The 24,854-nt window shown below is 40.6% G+C and overlaps 1 protein-coding gene across 1 annotated transcript in view; it reads left to right on the top strand.

Annotated features, from left to right (window-relative positions):
* Positions 1 to 554: 554 nt before the first annotated feature.
* LOC102217758 (eukaryotic translation initiation factor 3 subunit E-A) overlaps positions 555 to 24,854 on the top strand; it is a 32,195-nt gene continuing 7,895 nt past the window's right edge. The window contains exons 1-10 of the mRNA XM_005799027.3: positions 555 to 672; positions 2,204 to 2,321; positions 2,564 to 2,681; positions 5,485 to 5,527; positions 7,134 to 7,238; positions 11,671 to 11,796; positions 12,119 to 12,243; positions 15,194 to 15,320; positions 15,850 to 15,951; positions 22,231 to 22,340. Coding sequence (XP_005799084.1) covers positions 583 to 672; positions 2,204 to 2,321; positions 2,564 to 2,681; positions 5,485 to 5,527; positions 7,134 to 7,238; positions 11,671 to 11,796; positions 12,119 to 12,243; positions 15,194 to 15,320; positions 15,850 to 15,951; positions 22,231 to 22,340 — 1,064 coding nt within the window. The 5' untranslated portion in view covers positions 555 to 582. The remainder of the gene's footprint in view (positions 673 to 2,203; positions 2,322 to 2,563; positions 2,682 to 5,484; positions 5,528 to 7,133; positions 7,239 to 11,670; positions 11,797 to 12,118; positions 12,244 to 15,193; positions 15,321 to 15,849; positions 15,952 to 22,230; positions 22,341 to 24,854) is intronic.

Genomic DNA, 24,854 nt, shown 5'->3' with positions numbered 1-24,854 from the left:
TATATTTTACCAGATAACTTTTTTTGGTAACATCATTGGATATAACATCACTTTTGAAAGAATATTTCTTTGCATTCAGCTTTAACAGTACTGGGTCTGCCTTCTTTTATTTGTTTGTTGATAAATACCTTTTAGGTTAATTGCCACCACCTTCATAAGTAGAGTAGTTATGGGTCAGAATCTATTTTCTATCACTGTGTCATTTTAAAGTTTCTTTCAAATATGTAAAAATATCCCAAAAGATCCACCTGAAATGATTTTGAAGTAATTCCCTTAATATTAACTAACTCTTATTTTCATAACGATTTCTGATATTAATGTACATATTTAATACATTCTAAGAATATGTTTTAATGCTTCTAGCTGTCTACAATACTCACGCGATAACATACTACATGTTTATTGAATATTTTAAATGTATTCCAGTATGTATTTCTAAGGTTTTCTTCTCTCTCTCTCTCTCTCTCTCTCTCTCTCTCTCTCTCTCTCTCTTTGGTTGAGGATGCTAAGAACGTCTATGATTGGTCAATCCTTCTGCATACAGCTGCATCACAAATTCACTTCCTCTTCCCCGGCGCAAAGATGGCGGAGTACGACCTCACCACGAAAATAGCCCACTTTTTAGACCGTCATCTCGTTTTTCCTCTGCTGGAGTTCTTGTCCGTCAAAGAGGTATGGAACACTTAAACATTAAAACATTTATTTCCTGTCTTTCGTAGTTTCAATCGTTCAAAATATGTGAATTAGACAGTCGGGGAAGCCGAAACATGCGTAGGATTAGATGGCCACATTTTCTTCCCGCGTGTAAAATCTTTCCACTTTAGGCGGAAGAAGGGGAAACTGTTTTCAAAATAAAAGCACTACTCAACATTTTTTTTAAAAAGTAGCATACAACTATTTGTGGTAATACGACGTGGGAAGTGATTTCTTAAACATAAAATTACTTAAAAGATAAATGTATATATCAGCGCGCATATATAAACTCCAGTGTAACGAATGAGAAACGCTAAGATTTTAGCAGAGTCATGTGTGAAGAGAATGAACCGGAAGTGTCCGCTGTAGTAATGCTAACTTTACACTAGCTCGTTAAAATATGTCTTTTCTAGCTTTGAACTGCTTTGTTTGCGTCCAAATATTGTGCGGAGATTTTGTACAGAGTGTCATAAGAGCTGTAGATGCCCCAGTGGAATATTCTGGTGTCAGAAGTTCTCATTAAATGGCTCTACGTAGCGCTAGCTACCAGAAGCTTTATACTTTACATGTTATGCTTCTCTTGCAGCTGGGTAACTCTTTTCAGCTTTCAGAATCAGAACTGCTGCCAACAGAGTCTCCTGGTTTGCTTTGACAAACTTTTTTATGTTCATTTGCAAGTTAGCAAGTGTTACACTCTTCTGTGGCTGGCCAAAAGTATTCACACTTCTCCAACTTTTTGTCGTTTTATCCACAAACCTCATTTTACGTTACAGGCTAACAAAAATGAGCAATTAGTTATGACAAATGGGCCATTCTGTTGTCTGTATTTGAGACGATGCAGCTTTATTTATTGTTTCTGTTGGATATTTAGAATGCCTTCCACTTCCAGCGTTAATTGTTCTTTAGAAATTCAAGTTTATTGACCTTTTAGATATGGTACTAACATTATTATGTCATTCTCAATATACTACTTGAAAATGGTCTCAGAACGACAATATGACCATTTATCTCAATAATTTCTGGGACAAGCAAAATTTGGAATTGGCGCCATTAGGAATTTATTCCTAATGCATGAATTACCAATTTGCAATATTAGACTCATAGAAGTTCATGTTATTAATGATGACAGAATATGGGCAGAATTAAAGGCTTAATTCTTAAATGCTGCTCACGGTAAGCAGCACTTAAGTGCCTCAAGCAACACAAGAGATAGTAAAGAATGCTAAATTAGGCAGAACATTGGTTTACTTGTTCAAATAAGATTTATTTAAATGAATTATGTTCATTTGGGCCTTTTAATCTGTTTTTACAAAGTCATTTAACTGCCAGCTCTCAAGTTGATTTAATTGTAAAATTCTGGGATGCTTCTAGAAACACGAAGGAATGAATTAATATAAAATAATTTTTTTTTTTGCTTTCTATTGATATGTTAGCTGTCAGAAATTAGATTTTTATTGATATGTTACTTTAACTTTTTAAAAATCTCATGTAAGTTGTGACAAATTTCCAGATCTACAATGAGGAGGAACTTCTCCGTGGGAAACTGGATCTCCTCAGTGACACCAACATGGTGGACTTCGCCATGGACGTCTACAGAAACCTCTATTCCGACACGGAAATTCCCCACAGTAAGCGTCGACGTCGCACTGCCGTCTTCAGATCTAACACCCACAAAATCAATCAGTACGGTTAATATCGTTTGATAGACGTCATAAAAGGGCCACTGCCGCACACCACTCACTCCACTCGCCATCGATTTAGCAGTAAACTTTTATTTTACAGCCTTTTCCAGCGCTGGGGTCCGGACTCCGTTCATGCCGCTTTATGATGCCGGCGTAACTATTATCTTTCTTTATCATCCTCTCGTCAGCTCTCAGGGAGAAGAGGACGGAGGTGGTGGCCCAGCTGAAGCAGCTGCAAGGGGAGACGGAACCCATCGTTAAGATGTTTGAGGACCCGGAGGCGACGAGGCAGATACAGTCCACCAGGTGAGGCCAAAAATGTAAAAAAAACAACAACAAAAACCCCTTAGACTTCTTGATATCCATCAGATTGTCTTTGGTTTTAGAGAGCTAAATTGGTTGAACAATCGCAGAAAGATTCAAGATCCCAAGTGTTGTTGAAAATCAAAACACTTTGGTGTCTTGGAATGGTATCTTAACCTAATCTACAGGAACGTTCATCATTTATTGCGATAAATTCATTCTGATAAGAATTTTGATCTATCGTTGTCACAATACGTTCCAATTAATGATGTTTAAAATCCTCTAAAACTGTCCCTATTGTTGGGTTGACAGCTTTACTATTTTCTCCGCTCCAATGAAAACATCAATAAATGCCAATAAATTTGAAAACATTGTGTGCAGTTTAGTGATACAAATCACACTTTTTTGTGTGACTGCTGTCCTAAAGAAGCACACTGCCAGTGGGAATGTTTGTCCAGACCCGTATTTGGGTTGGTGGGGCTGTAAATGCTTTGACACACAGTCACAGTCATACAGTTCTCTAAAAAAGTAGAAGTAAATAGTTATTGTCATCATTTTTACAGCAAAATATCATAGCAAAACTTTCAAGACCGTAGCGCTCATCTCCTATTCAATCAAACAAATTTTCTGTTCAAAAGACAGATTGGTTTAAAATGCGTTTTTTTTTTTTTTTTTTAGCAGATTTGTAGTTTGTAACCAGTAAAACATTGAGAAGCCTTTGTTTTTATTCATCAGATGTTCACTCTGTGTCTGTCGGATTCGAACGCGATCATAATCTCATAATTGTTGGTCTCAAGATCCGTCTCTCAGGCCAACAGACAGTTTGCCTCTTTATTTTGCCATTATGTCCTAAATTATGTGCAGTGTTGTTGCTTGATTTATTGTGTTTGTCTGCTAATAAGGGGATCTTGAGAACTTCTGCTGTCTTTTCGGGTTATTGAGTACATGTAGCTTAGTCGCACAGAACCACAAAAAATGTGACAGAAAAAAATATTTCTTTGTGTTGTTTTTGTTTAATACCTGATACAGTTTTTTTTTGTCTTTTTTAAATACACTCAATTCAGACAATGAGAGATAATAAGGCTTTTAGTCCTGGACGGTATGAGAAACCTGAGAATAAATAGCAGGCTGTTACATTTTTGACACATGAATTAAAAACAAAAATGTGCAAACAGATTCTAACAGTTTTGAACCAAGCAGGACAAAAAGCAGTTATTCCTAGGATACTAATTATTACAGTTATGAACATGTTGCATGTAATGTTTCTTGTTTGGATTTTGTTGGGTACATCTAAGTAAAGATATATATATAGATATGCAAAATGTTGTGGTAGTTCTTCTCAGTAAAGTGTAGAGCTGGAAGTGTTGAGTCGGTTGCTCAACAGACAGTGTTGCTTTTAGTCTCCGTGATCAAACTTGCCCTTCAAAAAAGTGTTTAGTTGAGACCAAGATTCTTGTCATCAAATTTTTGGTATAAAGAGAGAAAGAAAGGAGAAAAACAATAAATCGTACAGATGGAAATGATTTATCATTTAATTCCATCCATCCATTTTCTTTCACCCTTGTCCCTAACGGGGTCAGGAGGGTTGCTGGTGCCTGTCTCCAGCTACGTTCCGGGCGAGAGGCGGGGTCACCCTGGACAGGTCGCCAGTCTGTCACAGGGCAACACAGAGGCATACAGGACAAACAACCATGCACTCACACCTAGGGAGAATTTAGAGAGAGAGACCAATTAACCTGACAGTCATGTTTTTGGACTGTGGGAGGAAGCTGGAGTACCCGGAGAGAACCCACGCATGCACAGGGAGAACATGCAAACTCCATGCAGAAAGACCCCGGCCGGGAATCGAACCCAGGACCTTCTTGCTGCAAGGCAACAGTGCTACCAACTGTGCCACTGTGCAGCCCCTTTTGTCCTGATAAAGGGTTTTAGCACTAATTAAATTAATTAATTAATTTGATTTAATTAATCATTTAATTAATTGATTTATTGGTTGTAGCATGACAACCTATGATCCATCTACTAAAACAATCATTACAGCCGTAGTCCAAACATAACGCTCCTGTTTCCTCACTTTTATCACCCCGGTAAATCCAAAGCAGAGTTTCTGGAAGTGTTGAAGCATTCAAGGCGTCCAGCAGAGAGAACGGCGCACAGCAGTCGCTGGCGCTAATCAATCTGTGGAATCTTTGTTCTGCAACACCCAACGGGTCGCCATTCCACACACACACACACCGCCCATCTCCTAACCTCGACGCATTCTTGCTGCTTCAACCTGGCCTGCAAACCGTGGGGGAATGCCTCAGAGCAAAATTCATTTAACACACCACACAAACGCGCCAGCAAACTCACACTCACACGTCTCCCGGCTTCTTTTTTTTTTTATAAAACTGAATTTACCCTAGAAAGACACATAGTTTGAATGTGGTGTCCACATAAATAGATTTTTTGGTCGACGGCGAAGTAGTAAAATCCATTCGGGATACAACGGTTTCCAAAGGAGCCAGTGCATTCCTCGATTTTTGACAAACCCAGAGAGACACAGAGGCTGGGCTGAGAAATCAGTCTTCACTTTATTCACCATGCAAAAGATCCCCCTCCTCCCCCCACTCCTCCCATCAAACCAAAACCAAATCTAATAAACAGCTCATCACACATATTTGAACACTTTCCTCTTGTTTTCAACCAAAAATTGAAGAGTATACCTGGAGGTGGTTCTAAAATGTCAGCCAGACGACAACTCGGTTCAAACCGGCTCTAACTAACTACAGGAACTTGTCTCTTTCTGTTTTTTTGTGTTTTCCAGGGACGGACGAATGCTCTTTGACTATTTGGAAGAAAAGCACAACGTAAGTCGAGCCCCGATTTGCTGACATGTCGCTTCTCCGGAGCGTTTCCCATGGCTTCTGGGTGAACTCGTGGTCGTTTCGGGGGCAAAGCGGGAGGGAGGGAGAGAGGGAGAGAAAGGACGGGGCCGAGCAGGGAACAGCAGATTTACTTCCCAAAACCCTTAACTCATTTTCGGGGTTTGTATGGCTTGCACAAATCCTGCGGACATTTACATTCTGTGGTGAATTGTTAAGAATAAACGGAATAGCTCGGAACCTGTGGATGGAGCCGCAAGAATGCCGGAGGTTCTATATTTACCGTGATGTCGGGCCGCTTACCCTCCCCTCCATCGGTCCCGTCCCGCTCCGGCAGCCTGCCGTGTGATCCTCAGCGTACCTCCACCCAGACCAGGCGCTGGGCCTCTCAACCTGCTGCTGCACAGGCTTTTTATTTTGGGGGTTTCCTGACATCAGCTGGTACTGCTGACACGCTGCACATCAGCAAACACCGTCCTGAATGCTGGAAGCGACCGCCCTCTATATATTTATGCATTTTCAATATTTTTATTTACTTATTTTTTTCACTTGGCCACGGACGGCAGATTTGGAAGTCGGGAGAAAAATCCCACTGACAGAATATCGTGCAGTAAATGTTTGCGCATACAGCGTCTTGCAAAAGTTTTCACATCCCCTGCGCTCTGCTCAGTTTGTCGCCTGACAGCCACGTACTTTAATGTCTTTTATGTTATAAACCAGTACAAAAAACGCATAACTGAAGCTGAAGGAAAATGATAGATGATTTATAATTTATTTACAATTAAAATTTCATTTTCATTGTAGATTAAAATTACAATTAAAATAGTGATTTTAATTACAATGAATGGGTCGCATTTATGTTCAGCGCCTATCAACTCCTGTACTGTACATTTAAGTAAAAGCATTTTCTTTCTTTGTCTTTCTTTCTTTCTGTCTGACTTTTTTCTGTCTTCCTTTTTTCCTTTCCGTCTTTCTTTCTACTTTTCTGTCTTTTTGCCTGTCTTTCTTTCTGTCTTTCAAAAATAAAATCCTTACAACCACTTGTCTTCAGACACAAGTGTTCACCCTTAGGCAGCTGAATAAGAATATATGACTCACTTTGTTTTTAGAGATTTTTTCCTTCAGTTTCACAGTTGTTATACTATGTGCTACTATGAGGGTAAATCAAAACCTAGCTCCAATCAGTTTTTTTTTTTTTTTTTTTGCCGATGTGCTGTAGAAATTGGGCCTTAAAGCTGGAGTATGCAACTTTTATATATAAAAAAAGTTTTCTTCACATATTTGTTAAAACCCTTACTATATAATACAAACCTGCAAAAAAAATCAAGTTCCTCTGCCGTCTCCCAGTGCTTGCTACAGAAATGCGTAGCTCTGTCAGAAACAACCAATCAGAGTCACTAGGAGGGTCTCAGTGCTGTCAATCATGCTTGTGTGCACATTGCTTGCAGCGTTACTTGAGTCATAATCACTCAGGCTAGTTAGCTTGGACTGTGGATAAATGCTTTCCCTGTAAAGATAAGTTGTTTCTCTGCCATCATCACATTAAGCAACGGTGAATTTTAAAATTGTTGTATTTGTATTTCCTTTGAAGTTCCGTCAGGAGTATTTGGACACACTGTACCGATATGCCAAGTTCCAGTACGAGTGCGGGAACTACTCCGGCGCCGCCGAGTACCTGTACTTCTTCCGTGTCTTGGTAAGCTTCCAGCTTTTATCACACACATTTACATTTACGCAGTCGTTTCTAGTGTCACCTCTCTGTTTTTCTCAAATATGAACATCAGTTTCACCAACTTCACTCATCTTTGTAGGAGCAAAATTGATGTTATTTCATCTTCAATTGGAAAATAATGCAAAATATAGTGGGCAAAGTGTAAAATCAGAACAATATAAAATGTATTTGCTGAATAAGAATTCATCTTTACAAATTTTAGTGCCCTCAAAAAGGCATTGATGGAGTTTTGAAATTCTGTCAGATGTAAGTGCTTCCACAGGAGAGGACATTAGAACTTGGAAAAGCTCAAGTTATTGCCTCTTTAATTCCCTCCACATCTTCCATATCAAGCGCAGGCTGTTGTGCTACTTGAGTTGGATCTTTTATTGGGCCAAATGATCAGCGGCAGGCTGCATAATCTGCACTCTTCTCACAGGGCGGGGCCCCGCCAGACAGCTTATTGATTTCAGAACTGTGGCCAGAGAGTCCCCAGTCACGACTCCCAAGCTTCTCTGCTTAGTTATGCAAGACACTTTATACTTGGCTGCCAGTGTTAGAGGCAGTTTACAAGAGGCTGCAGAGGGTTATGTTATTGAGAAACAGCATTAAAGTAATTAATATAGTCAAAGATGAGTGAAGCTTGACTAATGAGTGAGTGGAACTGAATCCGGCTTTACTTCCAATCTCAAAACACACACCTACAGTTGTTTTTGTTCAGCAAAGTTTGAATGATTACTCTGTTTTGATATGACTCATTGATAGTTCAGCCTGACACATATTTCAGTACAGTTCCAGCTAATTGTGTCCAAACAATCTTTTAAAAACATTCTCCTGATTAATGGATGTTTGCTTTTAAATTTAGTACAATTTAATAACTATTGTTATTGAACATCATAGACAGGCAGGTGCAGCAGTCTTTCTTTGACTGCAATCATTATTATAGGAGATAAAATAATTTTAGTCCCTTTGCGATTCAAGTTACGATAATAACCTTAGATAAAGTTTATTTCCAATGGCTTTGGTTTTTCTTCACACCAAAGTGGCTTTTGATATCTTTAAAGGTTGCTTTCTCTACAAATAGGTTATTTACTTAATTGAATGTGAACTTTGTGATGCTACATCAAGTGTGAGGAACTTGAACTCAACTAAAGGTCCTTTAATGACCAGTGCAACCAGCCTGCATAACTGCCAGTTTCAAAATGTCATCCAGTTGTCCGCTGCGTTCGGTTTGACTTCGGTTCAGCATTTAGCTTTGTGGGAAAGAAGAGCGCTGAGGCCAAACCCAGGCCTGAAAGAATTGGCAGCCGTAACGGCAACATTTATTTATTTTTTCCTCCAAAACAGTGATAAAACGAATTCATTCAAATTAAGATTCACTCCTGCACTATCCCTCCTCGTCTTTTTTTTTTTTTTTCTGTGGTGTTTTTTTGTTGTTGTTTTTTTTTGACGTCGTTGATGTCTGGGTTGTCGTGAAAGGTCTCTTCTCGGAAACTTGGCCGCTCCCCTAAAAAACAGTGGATCTGTTTATTTATCTCTCCACCATACCACATCCATGGCGACAAGTCATTTGTACAAGAGGAGAAAACCCCGTTAAAAGTGCCCAAAACCCCCCTCGCAAAAGTTATGTCAGACTGTTCCTCCAGCAGTTGTTTGTGGCTCTCCGACTCATTCTAAACAAACCAAAATTGCTCTAATTGAGCTCAGTCGCTCAAAGTCTAGCGTAGACTTTAAGAAAATCTCCTACCCCACAGTCGGTCAGACCCCTGGTGTAAAGTTCAGGCCAGAATTGGGCTCTGTAACTAAATCTTTTGTTGGCTAAACTTGACAATGCGGCAGGGTTTTCGGGCGAACGGAAAAGGTAGAAATGGATTTCATTAGTCAGTGTATGGCTCTCTTTTTGTGGACCTCCCATCCTCACAAGCTCCTTGTCTGTCTCCCCCTCGCCCCCTCCCTCTTATCCCCCAACCAGACCTCCTCCATGGGGAGAGGTGAGGCTCCATAAAGTCATTTAACGTGGGAAACCCAGTCAATTAAACGAAGCAAGCCAGCCTTGCAAAATCCATGCCTCAGGTCTTGTTACAGTGCGGCCCAGGCCCCCGAAAAGAGCAACTTATTCATATCATCACTTAATGCAGGGATTGGATGTTAAGAATAAAGATTGGGTGTCCCGCCTGAACCCCAGCACAGTAAATTTATTGTTGCTGGTCAGTCAGGGAAAATGTGCCCATTTCACAAACCCAGTGGAAACTTAAGGTAACTGCTGGAAAAACCCAGGTATTGAGACTTTTCTAGCGTGGCCACTAGTAAAAAAGCCGGACTCTGTGTGTGTGGAGAAAGCTGCCATAATGACCTGGGGGTCAGCCAAATGTAGCAGGCAGGGACTTCCAGAAGAGAGGGGGGGAAAAAATAAAAGGAAACCAAAATAAAACACTTCTACAGATGAAACCCTGACCTTTACTCTAAAGCCAGAGTCGCAATGCCGCCCTTTGTGTTTCCACGAATATTTCATTCAAACTGATGTATCAGAATTATTCAAGTGGTTGCATCTGTGTGTTTCTTGGTTTTTTTTTTTCATAATTGATGCACGGGGGTGTGTGGTTAGTTTCGCTGGACACTCAGCAGACATCCACCCTCACTTCCTGCTTGACTCATGTCATCAGCGTTGGCCGTCTGATGTTACCACGGACTAAAGTGAGTCTGAGTTTCCCATGAGTCTTGGGGTGTAGCCCAATGTCCACTACCAGCTGAGGATCAGAGGACATTTTGCAACCTGCGTTTCATTAACTGCTTCTCCTGTTGTTTGTTTTGGGCTGTTCTGGAAATCACAAATGGTAACCTGCAACATGTTTGAGAGTAATTATCCTCTCAGAGATGTCCCCGTCCGAGTCGGGTCAGGTTTCAGTCTAATTACCCCGTGATGAGAAGAAGATTGACTAGGTTGAGTGGGGATAATGCTGAAAATTGTGTTTATTATCTGAATTGAGCTAAAAATAACAAGCAACAAAACTGTAATCTTTGTTTAAAACATTTTTTTTAGCAATATATTTATTGAGTTCTTGCTTATTCTACTTGCCACCAGCAAAACAAAAAACACAAAAACATTAAGCAAAAAAACACCAAAAACTTAATTTAACTAAATAAACACATTTAGTTTCTTCCTGAGTGTAACTAGGAAGAAAGTTTCTTGATCACCTTGAGTTATCTACAGTTTCATAATATCACAGTGTTGACATAAAGCAGTATCAGCTGCTTACTTTTATTTGTAAAATAAAACCTAATACAACAATCTGAAATAGGGCTGCAACTAACAATTATTTTAGTGATCAGTTATTCTATCAACTATTCTGATGATTAATCGATTAATTGGATTTTTAAAAAAATCTTTGCATTCTGCAGATTTTTCATTTAACCACTTAAGCTTTATTGTACAATATTAGGAATGCATTAAGTTTCTAATAAACGAATAATCCAGTTCCTTTTTAAGTAAGAAAAGAAACATTTTGTTACCTGAAATGCAACAAAAGTATTCCTTTAGTGATGATTTGTAGCAAAGGATGCGTCTGCAGCAAAGAAAAAACTAAACTAAAAACTTCTAAAATGAACACGTGAAAGCTCTGCTGTTCCTGCTCGACTTAACGTCACGACATTGTGGAGCTAATTTGTTAAAAGATGTTTAATAGATTTCTTCTTTTCTTTTTTAAATCTAAAACTGTCACTGGAGGAGTTTTAGGTAGAACATATTTACAGAGGAAGAAGGTTTTCATTTTTGAATGGAAAATGTACATAATCTTTGCACAGTTCTGATTTAATCACTGCTCTGGCTGCGTTGCTCTCTCAGCAAATTGACTTTTTTAGAGACCATACAACAATTAACGATTACTTGACTACTAAATTACTATTTCAACAATCGAATAAATCACGATTAGTTGCTTCAGCCCTAATCTGAAATATTAATCACAATAAGCAAATACCTACTGGCTAAAACCTGCTCACTACCTAGAATATTCTAGATTTTTGCCATTCTGCCCTTTGAAGAGTAACAACAGGAGCTCACCTTAGCTGGCGGCAGTGTAATGTGTCTGGTAGCTGGTGCTTCTTTTAGTTTCAAAGTCAGTGTTTTACATGACCAGAAATATTTTTCCAACACCTAAATTTGTTGAAAGGAATGGAAAAAGTGCAGTAAGCACAGAAACACCAGTTCAGTTATTTTCTAGCAGCCAGTCTTTACTCTCGAGTTCTGTTATGCATCATCTAACACATTTAGCACACACACTACTCCTAAATCCTGTTTGTTTCTTTATTTGTTTGTTTGTTGCCGAACCATTTTCCTAACACCGTATTTTCTCCATTGTTGCGATTCATCACTTTTTTTTCTTTTTTAACAAGTGTACAATGTCAACTTGTCCCTCCCCAGGTGCCGTCTACAGACAGGAATGCCCTGAACTCACTGTGGGGCAAGCTGGCCTCTGAGATCCTGATGCAGAACTGGGAGGCAGCCATGGAGGACCTGACCCGCCTGAGAGAGACTATTGATAACAACGTAAATGCCCCACTTCTCAGAATTTGATACCACATTTAGATTCTCTTACATAGACTCCCATATTGACATTTCACTTGCAGAACAGCTCTGCTATGGCATTTTATTTCTTACCACCGGCTCTCATCTGAGTACTTAAGAACTTGGATCCCACTATGAAGGCGTTGTTGGTGTTTAATTGCCATTTAGAGGGCAAGCACACAAGATTTTGTTTTCCTTGTACCTCACTATAGAAAGAGTTTTATATCTTGCATATAAAACTCAGCTTTTTTCTCCTTTTTTTGCGTATGTTTTTGTGATATTTTTCTGGTCTGGTCTTGTTCAGTCGGTGAGCTCGCCTCTCCAGTCTCTCCAGCAGCGGACATGGCTCATTCACTGGTCGCTCTTCGTCTTCTTCAACCACCCCAAGGGCAGAGACAACATCATTGACCTGTTTCTTTACCAACCACAGTAAGTACAATTCCTTTTCCAGCTAAGTTTATTTGTTCAGTCGCATTTAAGCCCCCCAACAACGGAAAACTGTTGAGTCTAAATGCATTTCCATTATGCAATGGAAACTTGAATTTGATTGACTCTTTTTTTAAATTGCACCGAAAGTGGATGTGGTCGCTAAGACTCACCTCTGTTTACAAAAAAGCTGTCTTGCTGTTAAAAAAAACAAACACATTTTACGAACGCCTTGCATCGCCGGGTTTTGAACGAAGTCGCACGTGGTTTGGATGTTTCGAACTGCGAAGTATTAAAAATAACAGCTCTTCTGATTGTTTGTTTTTTTAGTGTGTTTTTTTTTTTTTTTATGTAGAGTAAACTATTTGCTTTAATAACACATTTTCTGGGTGCCGGGCTTCTTCATGAACCCTGCTGGTATTTTTAAAGTGGTTTCAGAAGTGTGTGTATTTTCCGTGTGGTCTGTTTACTCTAAGTGGAGAAGCGGGCCATGTGTATCGCAGATCGGAAACTTTACACAACGCATTAAAATTTGCACACTGCCTATTTTGATGTCTTCGCCCCCTCCCCACACTCAGCCCCCACCACTGCCACCACCACCCCCGTCCGATCTGATTGCAGGCTTGTGTAATTGTACAGATGATTGGGCTGCACAGACTGTATGACCGAAGACCACAACACAGCACGCTCAAATGTCTGGTTCCCTGAATTTTTGCTCAGTTTTTAATTTTATTGCGGATGATTAAGGAGGCCTGCCCAATAATTACTCATGAAACACTCACCCAGCCATCTGTTTTGGACAAACTGAGGTAGTTTTGTGTGCCTTGCGTTTTCACAGTGTAGAAACCCCATGTTTTCCCCGCTGAGGCTTGGCTCGGCTCTTGTTTCCCATCCCTTGACCAGCACTTCCTTTGGCTACAGTCGGTGACCAGCGGCTGGGTTCAGCTTCACATTTGACCTCCCTTACCCCTGCAGTCAGCAGATGTTTGTCCAAAGCCTTGTTTATCCGCTACTGACAGACGCCGTGGGCTGCTGGAGAAAGAAAGATGTTCAGTGAAGCATTATTATTATCCAGGTGCTGAATGGGCAAATATCAAATATATCCAGTGACTTCTGCATTTGGACTCCATTTCACCAAAACATTGTTGCAGTTTGACCTAATAAAACTCCAGAAATAAAAAGTAGGGCTAAAATGACTAGTGTGATTAATCGTGATCAGATTAATTTAGTAAGCGATTAATCGTTAACTGGAGGATACAGACTTTCAGAACAACATATTTTGAGAAATAATTAAGCCAAAACTGTAAAAATATATACATTTTGCATAAGATGAATACAAAGTGACACTTTAGTTGAAGGTGTGTTCATAAGACTGACATGACAGTGTCATAAACATAACACCTGTCATGAACATGAAGGAGTCTTCATGAATGTTTATGACTGTTGTCATGAAGTGTCATTTGGCAAATATTGACATTTTTAATGCAAGGTTGACACTTTTAATGAACTTTTAATGCCAGTTTTAATGCAACGTTGCATTAAAATGCCATTATTTACAGAATGATGCAAAGTTGACACTTTTAATGCAAGAACTAATTCATTATTAATCATTGAGGACTATTGGGCTCGACAAACAGCTACCGGACAAAGCCGTTGCCTCTTGAGGTGAAACCCAACGCACAGACTCGGTAGCAACAGCAGTGACAAATGAACGGTTTTCTTATTGCTTTGCAAGCTCACGCATCGCGTCTATGTGTACGAGGTTGAAATTTCAGGTGCGCAAATTTCGCCGGTTGCTTGGTTGGGTGAGAACAGGTGACTGTCACCTCAAATTCTGTCAGAACTGAATTGGTCTGAACCGAAGGGTCTCCTACAAGGTGTCTCCTTCACAGCGACGCGCCACTCTGCCCCTCATTTGACTCTCTGGTTTTTCTAGATTATGAATCCAAATGACTATGGGTATATCTTCTAATCTACACTTCAAAAATGGCCTTAAAAGGACCAAGAGAGCTAGAAAAAAAACTGTAATTTTGACATAAAAGTTGTGTAGACTCTCTCAGTTTTAGACTCTTGCAATAATTGTTGTTATTGGGGGTGGGGGCCCCCTCTGGAGTGAGTAGGTGTAAGTTAATCAAGGCCACAGCATGAAGCGTTGTGGTTGGCTCCAGAGAGGAGGAAGGAGCCCTCCCAAAAACCCGGCCAATGAAAGGCTTCACAGAGGAACCCGCTGCTGGCATCACAGCTGCCACAGGTCCCCTGTCCCTTTCATTGATTCGCCTAATTAAACTGTTGTCAGTACCGCTTTTCTGAGCGCCATGTGTTTTCTCCAAAAGTTGCTATAGGGAGACCCACTCAGCTTCCTCTCTTCTAAATTGATGTGGTCGCTGAGGTTTAAGTTCAAAGTCACCATGCTAGAGACCGGCTTTGACGATACAGGTGATGTGAGTTTATTACAGTTTGGACCGGGAGAACCAAGGGATGTGTGTGTTTAGTTTTTGTTTTTTTGCTTTTTCGCCAACAGCACCATGACTCCAGAGCAGGCGTGGGATTAGAATCAGCCTGTAACAACATTGTGTACCTTGTGTTCAGCCCTTAGCAAGTTGACCTGTGGTTGGAGCAACAGTCCCTAATGGATTGAGTTTCAGCTACTGGGCACGTCTGTGCTCACTGATCTATATCTTCTTGCCAGGGTTTCCTCTTCCTCCCCTTTCCTCCTCCTCTTCGCTCTCAGGACTCTAATGAAAGAGACAACTTAAAGCCGGAGCCCATGTGCAGAAACGCAGGTCCTGTCAGGACATTTATCTGTTTAGCTGCAAGGGCTTTTTCATAAGTCAAAATGCCAAAGGCCCAAGAGGCAGCCAGAGCGTTATATTATGTGTCTCTCTGTAAAGATCATGTCTTTGCTTACATTGCTCTAATAAGTGATTACTTGAACCCCCCCCCTCCTCTTCAGATACCTCAATGCAATCCAGACTATGTGCCCCCACATCCTGCGTTACCTGACCACCGCGGTCATTACCAACAAGGATGTCCGGAAGCGCCGGCAGGTTCTGAAGGATTTGGTGAAAGTCATACAGCAGGTAAGAGCTTGGTTACACGGAGACGCTATTTTGTTTAATTCAACTTATTTTAAAAAAACAAAAGTGGTCAATGGAGGTGCACAGATTGCAGTTTTCTCTTCGATTGTTGATCTTTAAAATGTTTGAGCCAGCCAAATCTGGCCAAAACTGATTTTCTTTCTTTTTTGTCTTTTTTTTTTTTTGGCTGAAAAGTTGCTACATATAGAAAAAGTTGCAAAGTTTGGAACAGATAAAATCGGTTTCTTTTTCATGCAAGTATCGGCTGATTGGCGATCTTCAAAAATTAAGAAAATCAGGGAGGATTTATCAGTCCACCTTTAGTCGTTACAGTTATTAGGTTGAGAAAAATGGTTAAACCAACTCTTCCATTTTGAACACAGTGGGCGTTTATTGGACATTAGGCTCAGATGAAGCCTAATGTTGTCTTTGTCAAAGTTGCTTCTTGAGAGATTCAAGATGAATGTGGCCAAACATGTAAAAACAATAAACACACCAAACGTTCTCCATTAATTAATTAATTTTTTTTTAGGAGTCGTACACCTACAAAGACCCAATTACCGAGTTTGTGGAGTGCCTCTACGTGAACTTCGACTTCGACAGCGCCCAGAAGAAACTAAGGGAGTGCGAGTCTGTAAGTAAACCGCCTCCACAATGTAACTGGCATCATTCATTTTAGCTGCTTGCTCCTGAAACACCAGCAGCACTCGGCCTCTGTCTCTGTCTCTGTCTCTCTCTCTCTATCTCTACCCTCTTCGGAATTCTCGATTTGTTGGTCACCCCTTGAACCTTCTCACAGGCCGTCGCAGTAAACACGACTAACAGTCATGTGACCCCGTCTGACCGCCGCAACCCCCAGCCCCAGTCAATGCAGGGTCATTACTGAACAGTAAGAGCCTGTACGCCGTATCTCACCGTCTCATATAGAAGCCTCTCTGGATGCTGGATGACTCAGGCTTCAGTCGGATTTTACTACGGCCTGTAATTGACCCATCAGGCCGGTTGTTAACAGTAAAAGCTTTATAAGCAAAAGTCTCCGCAGAGGCGTGCAGACACTTGTTTTAGGGGGGGAGATCTGTCATTGCGCTGCTATTTAGGGAGTTTCAACTCTTGCTTCATAAAAGCTGGATGTAACTACAGAACCTGAAAATAGAGTTGGTAGTACGCAGCGAAAGGGTTTGGATGTTGACTGCAGAACTAAACACTCGCAGAACAGCATTACGGTGAACATGTAAGGAGTTTTAGAGCTCAAACAAACATTTCATGCTTTAAATTTTGACATTTATTTTTTTTCTATGTTAAAAAAAACCCCACCTGGAACTTTGTCTTAAGTAATGGCTAAAAACATTAGTTCCTTAGGCTAAAAACATTAGTTCCTTAAGCTAAAATGCTCTAAACACTGCATTGAACATGGTTGGTTTTACATTCATACCAGGCGCAGAAGTATTTTAGTTTCCAAAGGCTCTGAGCTGCTCCTCCCACCACGTGTTGCAAATTTGTAGCTTGTTCCAAATCCATATGCATCACTTAAAACAACACAAAACAAAAAACAAGCATGACTTAACTGATGGCTGAGCAGCTCTTATCTGTAAAGCTAATGATAATATGAAACATATGCAACATTTTAAGGAGGCAAATCATTCCGTCTTTGATGCAACAGGTTTTTGAGCATTGTAAAATGCAACTGGTGGACTTTAGTCCAAATATAACAGGATTACAGCACCACGGTTGCAGAGCCATTTTTAAAAAAAACGTATACTGGGGAACATTGAGATTTGACATCTGCAGGGTGTCCACCTAAAGAACAGCTCATATTACATTGTTTGGAATTCAAGCTGGCATGCAAAGCAAAATATATTTCACGTTTTTCTGCCGTAAAGTATTTTTTGAGAGTGCAGATTTGTACTTTACGTAGCTATAAACTAAGCCGACTGTCTAATTTCAGTTTATGTTTTTTTTTTTAAGTCAGTACAATATTATTTCTGGTCGTATAACAGACCTTAAGGTTCTCTCTTTGCAAACTTTCCCCTACTTTTAAAATGAAGCTACATGTCTGTAATGCGCTCTGTTGTTTCACACTACAACGCTCCAAACATGACTCCCTCTCTTTATTTTCTCTCATACCCAAACCAGTGAAGGAGACCATGTTGCACAGCAATGTTCTTTCACGCATGCCGTTAGGATTGTGGTATCAGCAGATTGACAATAGCTGCTGTTTGTTTGGAAACATTGGTGCATGCGTCGCCTCCTTCTTCTCACCAGCTCATCTCTGACTTATCGTTCCTGCTGGTGGACCGACTTCAGCTTCTTCTTTGTTTTTGCTTTTTTATTTTTATTATTACACTTTGCACTAGAAAAGAGAAAACTTGCTGGATGAAAGCTTTTCTGGCTCGGCTCGAAAGAGAAAGTGTCTCAGCCGACTCCCCACTGCGGGATCAAAAACACACAGTGCGAAACATAAACTTTAACCATGTTTAATCGTCACAACAAAAACTGAATTTCATAAAAGATGACACATCCATTCTGCCTCCGCAGCTCCAAAGAATCATGCAAATTGGAAACGTTTGATCTCCACTTTTTTTACAGTCATTTGGCAGTTTGGTATATTGATACTTTATGTCTAGCGGGAGATAACTACACGTGCTGGTTACTTGAGTAGACCAAAATCGTAACCGGTGTTGTAATTTAATGTCTCGTTTGTACAATTTTCTGAATGTTTCTCCGCGTCGTTATATTCTGCCTTTCTTAGACTGATGTGATTTACAGCATAAGTAGGAACAGTTCAAACTGAGGCTTTTTATTTATCCCTTTAGCTAATGAAGCTCCTGAATGAAACAAACCTGACCTGATTAAATCCTCCAAAGCTCCTCCACCACTGGTAGAGATTCTCACAGTAACCTTATATAAAGACATCATAATATCACAGATCATACATAAGATTCAAAACTAAGATGTGGAATGTGACCCGACTGCTTTGATTTGAAGCATCCATTTGTCCGTCCATTCATTAATTATTTTCATTTACTATTAATTGACCTTTGATCATGTCAGTTTGATTATTATAGTTTTATAGTTTGATTTGGTGCCTTAGTTTTTTTTGAGACATGGAGTAAAGCAAAAGAAAAAATGGACAAAGCAGTCTAAAACAATAACTGCACGTGCTGGCTGTAAATAATAAACCGTAGTTTATTATTTATTAAAGACTTTCATCACACCAGCCGGCGACAACAAGTAGGGGAAAGTCAAGCTGTGTCCTTTATTCTCAATACAGATGAGTAAAAGTTTTTTTTCAGCACATTTACTAACATTAAAGCAACTTAAAACTGTGCAAGGTTGATTAAAAAGTGTAATTAGATTAACTACCCTCTAACGCTGCGATTACTCACTATGCTTAACATTTATAAGCTTGAAATGTAAACAGGCAAGAAATGTTTTGTCTTAAACCAAATTGTCAGAGGTTTCTCAATCTTCCAGATTTTGATGTTCAGGAAGGCATAAGTTTCAAACTTCAATGTATAAATGTTAAGTATAAGCTGCATGTGCTTCCATGAAAGGACAATTTCCCGTTGCAAAATGTACATGCTACCTTGGTTTTATCCAAGCATCAATCTGGGTGGGTTTTTTTTTTAACGGAAAGTTTTCTCTGGACACACCACTTTGACTCTCCTCGCTCACCTTTTCACTCGAGTTTGCGACTCCGCATCGTTGACCGCAGTAACAGGTTCGACATACGGGAGGCGACGTCACTCTCCGCCCATTCATTTCCTGTGGAACCTGAGGCGACGGTCTCCAGTCCTCCTCCAGCCAAGGAACCGACAAAATTTGTGCATGTAAAATTTCGGCTATCGACGCAAGACAAGACAGCTGGAAAATGTTCGACTTTTGTCGCTCTTGCAACTTCCATTGGATTCCTTGTGTTGGGTTCAACCCAAGTGGTGGAAAACATGCACCGTTCGTTGTGGTAGCCCTTTGCCGGAGAAAGACTTTTAGGTCAGGATAGGTAATTTAATTAATTGATATTACATAAATATTAACACGTTGAACTTTTCAGATCCCTTTTATCAACATATTAATATTGACAGCTTGAAATACGCTTTGAAATATGCTTTTTTTAAAATATACTTTTGTGTATATGTTAAATGACAAAGCGCAAAGTTGAGTTTAGTCCTAGGCCTCGTTAAGTACTTGCATGCATTTTTTTGGTTTCACTGTTAACAATTGATGGACATTCCAAAATCCCTCTTGGGTCAAAAACCAAGACATTCCATGTCCGTTTAACAGTGGCTTTCCCTAAATAACGGCAGTTCAGAAGCTGGTCTTGCAGCGTCTGTATGGTGAGTAAAAATGGTTCCAGGTATTTTATCAAAATTGACTTGTTTGAAGTCAGCAAAGCAGCTGGTCTACCCTCAGAAATACACATGCAGGCTTCTCGAGAATAAACAGGTTACTTCAAAGGGAGAAGGGATGTTTCACAGACAGTGGCAATTGGGGTAAATGGATACTCCACTCGCTTGAGTTTTCCTAACAGTGCATCAATTTAGAGCCATCTAGAGCATCTCTGTTTGTAAGTTCCCCTAACAGCCAGATGCCGATATTGTTTTTCAGCTGTCCCGCTTTAAGTTTGCTGAACGCTATAAAAGCGCTTTTAAATGAGGAAATTAGCCTGCGTTAAATGATCCTGTTTAGGCCTCGCAGGTTTTCTTTCAGATCCGTACCCGCTCTGCCCGCATCTCGAATCACTGTCAGATGTGAGATGCCTTCATATCCAAGAACGAAAAGCGTAGAGCGACGTACAGCGAGGCCCGCAGATTGCGCACAAAGGGGCTCTTCAACCCATTTGAGAATTTGTTTGAGCTTTGTGGTCTGAAACCCCAGATGACAATAATTAGGGTACTTAGCTGTTCAAAGTTTATCAACCGTAGATAAGCATTGATGTAGCTGAAGAATGCGTCGGCCGATAGCACCGTGCAGTTTGGGTTCATTCGACCAGAACCCTGGGTTAGATAACAACTTTTTAGGCTTAAGAAAACAAAGAGGCAGTAATTCTTAAATAACTTTTTAAAAGTTGGGAAGTCTGTGCTGCAAAATGGCTCTCTGTGGAGAGTTGGAATTTCACACAGTTGTACCCCTGGGGCCATAGCTTTGTCATGAACAGTTACAGTAGAATGAAGCACTTGAATTGGTCTCATGCAAAAAAAAAAAAAAAAAGTCAACAAGTTCAAGCAAGACTGTATTTCTTACCTCATCTAAGCACAAGTAATGGATTCAGTGAAGGAGTGGTCTGTGTGCGGTACATTTAGGAGGCCCTGCAGGTTTTAGATGGTGATTGCCGTCTGGTTGGTAAGCTTTGAACAACAGACACTCGACATATGTCCAGCAAGGTTTCCCCCACAAAACCTGCTGTGGTAGGGGTGCTAGGCCAATCCGCCAGCAACCCACTGTCTTTTTGTGAAAAAAAAAAAAGTTAAATTCTAAAAATTCAGAGATCTGCAAGTAGGCATCATAATTTGGAAATAATACCAACAGGCAGGTGCAGGGAAAGCGCAATTGGTGCGCACCCTCTCGTGCCCATTTCAGTGCACCAGCTACAAACCTAGCTTAATTTGTCTACTTTGTCAACGTTAGTGGTGTATAAAAACCATATTTAAGTTAAAGAAATGATGCTTAGCCTTGTGGGTGGCAAGCTAAGCGTGGGGGCCTGCCAGGCTTATAATACACTGGAGGAAAATGCTGTCCAGAAAATGCTTGTCTCTGCGCAAATGGCAATGTTTTTTTTTGTTGTTTTAATGAACATTTCATCTCTGATGTCACACCGTTATTAGTAGAGTTACCCCAATAAATTGGCCCCGATTTCTTTAATTTTGGGAGACCAGTGATTGGTCGACACTTTTTACTCTGCCAATAGAGAGGGATACCAGACCCGGCTACCAGGTCACATCGGCATTTGTGTGCGGTTAACCCACCCTGCTGTTGCCTATGCGTAGTTCCCACAAGTCTGAACCCGAAGTGATCCACCCCACTGAACCGCCATCTGGGTAGACAAGAAAAATTTGTCATATTTTTCCTGCAAAACACAGATGAACAGATTTTAGTCTCAAGATTGTGTTGACACTATTGACCAATGTGCAAGAGAAAAATACATCAACAAAATCGCTGCTATCGGGATCGATCCATATCACACAGAGGACTTGGCTTGTTTATTTTTGACCTACCAATTCCATAGCAACTGTCATGATGGTTAACTACGGATACCTACCAAGATGGCTGTCAGCTATAAAGTTCCTGGAAGTGTTACGTCACATGAAAAGTCAAAACTGAATCCTGAAACTAATGGAAAAGGTGCTTCAACCAAGTGTTAAGTGTGCACACTTTTTAAAAAAATTTTCTTTAATGTAGTTTTGAATTATAAAAATGATATATTTAGCTATTTTTTACATTTGATAATTTTTTAAAATTAAATTGCTAATTTCTACTGCATCATAAAATTTGGATTTTAACAGAGCTGGGTACACTTTCTGAGACGGGAAACTGGCACACAGAGACACTGAGACACAGGAACTGGAAGACATTGTAAATATCCCAAATTAATAAACAAAATAAAAGAAAAACAAATAAAATGAATTATGAAGCCTCTGTAAACAAAATTTTCTTTTGTAAAAAGAGCTTGTCGAGACCAAAGCACCAGAATGAAAACTTTTGTCATCCAGCTTTTGGTAGAAAGCGAGAAAAAACAGTAAGACATGCAAATGGAACTTATTATCCTAATTTATTTATGCAATTAGGTGATTTATTGCTTATTGCGACAGGCCTAACAGGAATTAGGATTTCTGTCCATTAGAGGAAACATTCAGCTTTCAAGTGTTGACATCCCTGCAGAACATTTTCCATCTACATTTTGCTTTCTGCCGCGCAGGTTCTCGTGAATGACTTCTTCCTGGTGGCATGCCTGGAGGACTTCATTGAAAACGCCCGACTCTTCATCTTCGAGACATTCTGCAGAATCCACCAGTGCATTAGCATCAGGTTGGTCCCACTACACAACCCCGATAAACAACATGCAGTCTTACTTCCGTAGTTTCTTGCAGACATTTCTAAGAAAAAAAAAAAAAGTGACACCGTTTTGTGGTAATTAGATGTTTGAGGTGGTCTGCGTTGTGATTTGTCATATTTTTCTTGCAAACAAGTGTTTTTTGCCCCCACACCCAACACACACTAAACCATTCTGACCCCACACGTCTCTGGGATTAAAGCTGATGTGGTTTAACTGCTTCCAGGTCTCATCATGTTTCTCAGCTGGCTTGACTTTGAAGACCACCTGTCCAATGCCAAACTCAGACCGTTTTTGTTTTTTTTTAACCCCCCCCCCGAAAGAGGTCATGGCTTAGACGGCTCCAGACGTTCCCAGCTGCTTCAGTGCTCGGAAACATTTCTAGCTCTTGTTTGTTGGTGTAAATGGAGGTTAAATGGGGGCTCTTCTTGCCTACGGTGTCCGCAGTTTTGAAACGGGGGTTTAGTTGCAACGAAATACAGTTGACCTTGGATGCTTCCCCAAAACCAAGAAATGTTAAATTGCTAATTATAGCATTAGTGGAGAGAAAAGTAAAAAAGATTGTTTTTAATTGTCTGCAATTAGGAGAGATTATAGGATTTGGCTGCTGCCTTACATCAGATCTGGAAGCTGACTTGGGATAAAGACGGCATTCACCCGTCTTAGAAACGATTCCTAGTCTATATAAGGGGATTCAGTCTCGTATCGCACGGTTGTCCTGTAGTTATGTTGTGTTTAATCCTGCTCCTTGGATGGTTTAATTGACTGCGTTTCTTAGAAGCGGCCTCCCAGACATGTAATTAACGCTAAAGATTTCAAAGGAAGGGTCTGCGTTTTTGTACACGCCACGCAAACAAACAAAACAAAGAGGGGAGTTGATTACTTCCCCACACCCATCGCCCCACATAAAGATGATGCCATCGACTGCCGCGTTGAGCCTCGGAGGTCTGCTGTCAAGGTTGAACCGTGGAACATGATGGAGGCCCGTTTAAATCTCCAGTTGCAGATCGTCTGGAATTGATTAGGAGCCCTGGTTCTTTTTTGGCAGACTTACTGCAATTGGATCCATTTTCTTGTTAAGGCCCACAAAGGTTAGTGGTAACGCTGGAAGAGGAAGTCGAACAGCGATTCGCTTCGGCGTCCTCGGCTCTCCTCTTGTTGAAGTTTCCGACGCGGGAAACACAAATTAGGTGTCGTTGGAGGGAGTTTCGTGTTTACTTGCCGGGTGTTATGACGATGAGACGGGGGGGGGGACGTCTTATTTTCTGACAGACGGCGGGATTGGCCAAGTCATTAGTTCTCTTCCCAAGTAGCCCGCTGCACCCAAGCGTTGATTTTAATGAATTTGTTGCCCCCCACACTCCACACTTAATGAGGCGGTTTTTACAGCTGTTGGCTATGATGGTTTCACAGATACTTTGCCCACAGCTCGGACTCCCTCCCCTTTTCCCCCCCAAAAAACCCCAACTACACCAGACATTGGCATGATGAAGTTGTTTTATGCAATAAAGACTTATGTGAAGCATTCTGCAGTCAGATAAAATGTATTTTGCCTAGACTTTTTGCTGTCCAAAGTGTATGTTTTCAATTTAGCCTTGTTTTCCTGCTTTATTTACGTCGTCTTCCCATGAACGTTTGAGTGGCAAGACTCTCTCTCGACCTCAAAGTGCTCACTTGTCTTGTGAGATTTTGAAGAAAAGCTTGAGATGTGATTATCTGGGGGTGAGAGGGGGGTAGGGAAGGGGAGGCTTCCCCACTCCATCTCTATTTGTACACAACAGCTCACTTGTAGTTTGAAGGATTTTTTCTTTTTTTTTGTTGGGTGTTTTGGACGGAAACCCGGAGATCTTTTCCACCTCACAATTGAGTCATTAAAAAAACCACACAATCATTTTGTTTTTTTGTTGTTGTTTTTTTCCCTACCCCCTCGCCCCCCCCTAAAAAAGAAAAAAAAAATATCCCAAGACTACCTATCATGTGTTCCTGTTTAACAATGCATGCATTTTTAGAGCAGTTATGTTAAGGAGGGAGCCACTTTGGTGAAGGATCCCGCCACTACTACCACCCATCCTCTCTTAACAGAGTTAGACCCCAATCCTGACCCCTCTCCTCAAGTGTGAGGCGGGTATTAAGAGCCACAGGAGTCCCACCCAGCCTGAAGTGGAAGGCTCAGGAGCCAGAGAGCGCGAGGGGTCGAAGTGAAATTGATCTCTGCACCCCAGGGAACAAGATCATGGTTACGTAAAATAAAACCAGCCACAGACTCGACTCATCGGCCAAAGGATGTCAATAGTGTCGGTTCTTTGAGATCCCACCCAATCCTTGTTTCTTCTCTTTCTTTTAAAACTTCCAATTTTTTTCCCCTGCTTAAGTGGGGTTGTTGACTGAGACTAAAAGTGAGGAACCTCTGATCTGATGTACAAATGTGCTTCTGGGGAGGAAAACATTGCCATTCTTGATTTTTATAAATTAGATTAGAGAAGCCTAGA

The sequence above is a fragment of the Xiphophorus maculatus genome, chromosome 3, assembly GCF_002775205.1.
Source record: "Xiphophorus maculatus strain JP 163 A chromosome 3, X_maculatus-5.0-male, whole genome shotgun sequence".
Taxonomy (NCBI): domain Eukaryota; kingdom Metazoa; phylum Chordata; class Actinopteri; order Cyprinodontiformes; family Poeciliidae; genus Xiphophorus; species Xiphophorus maculatus.
This window is presented reverse-complemented; position numbering and strand designations above follow the sequence as displayed.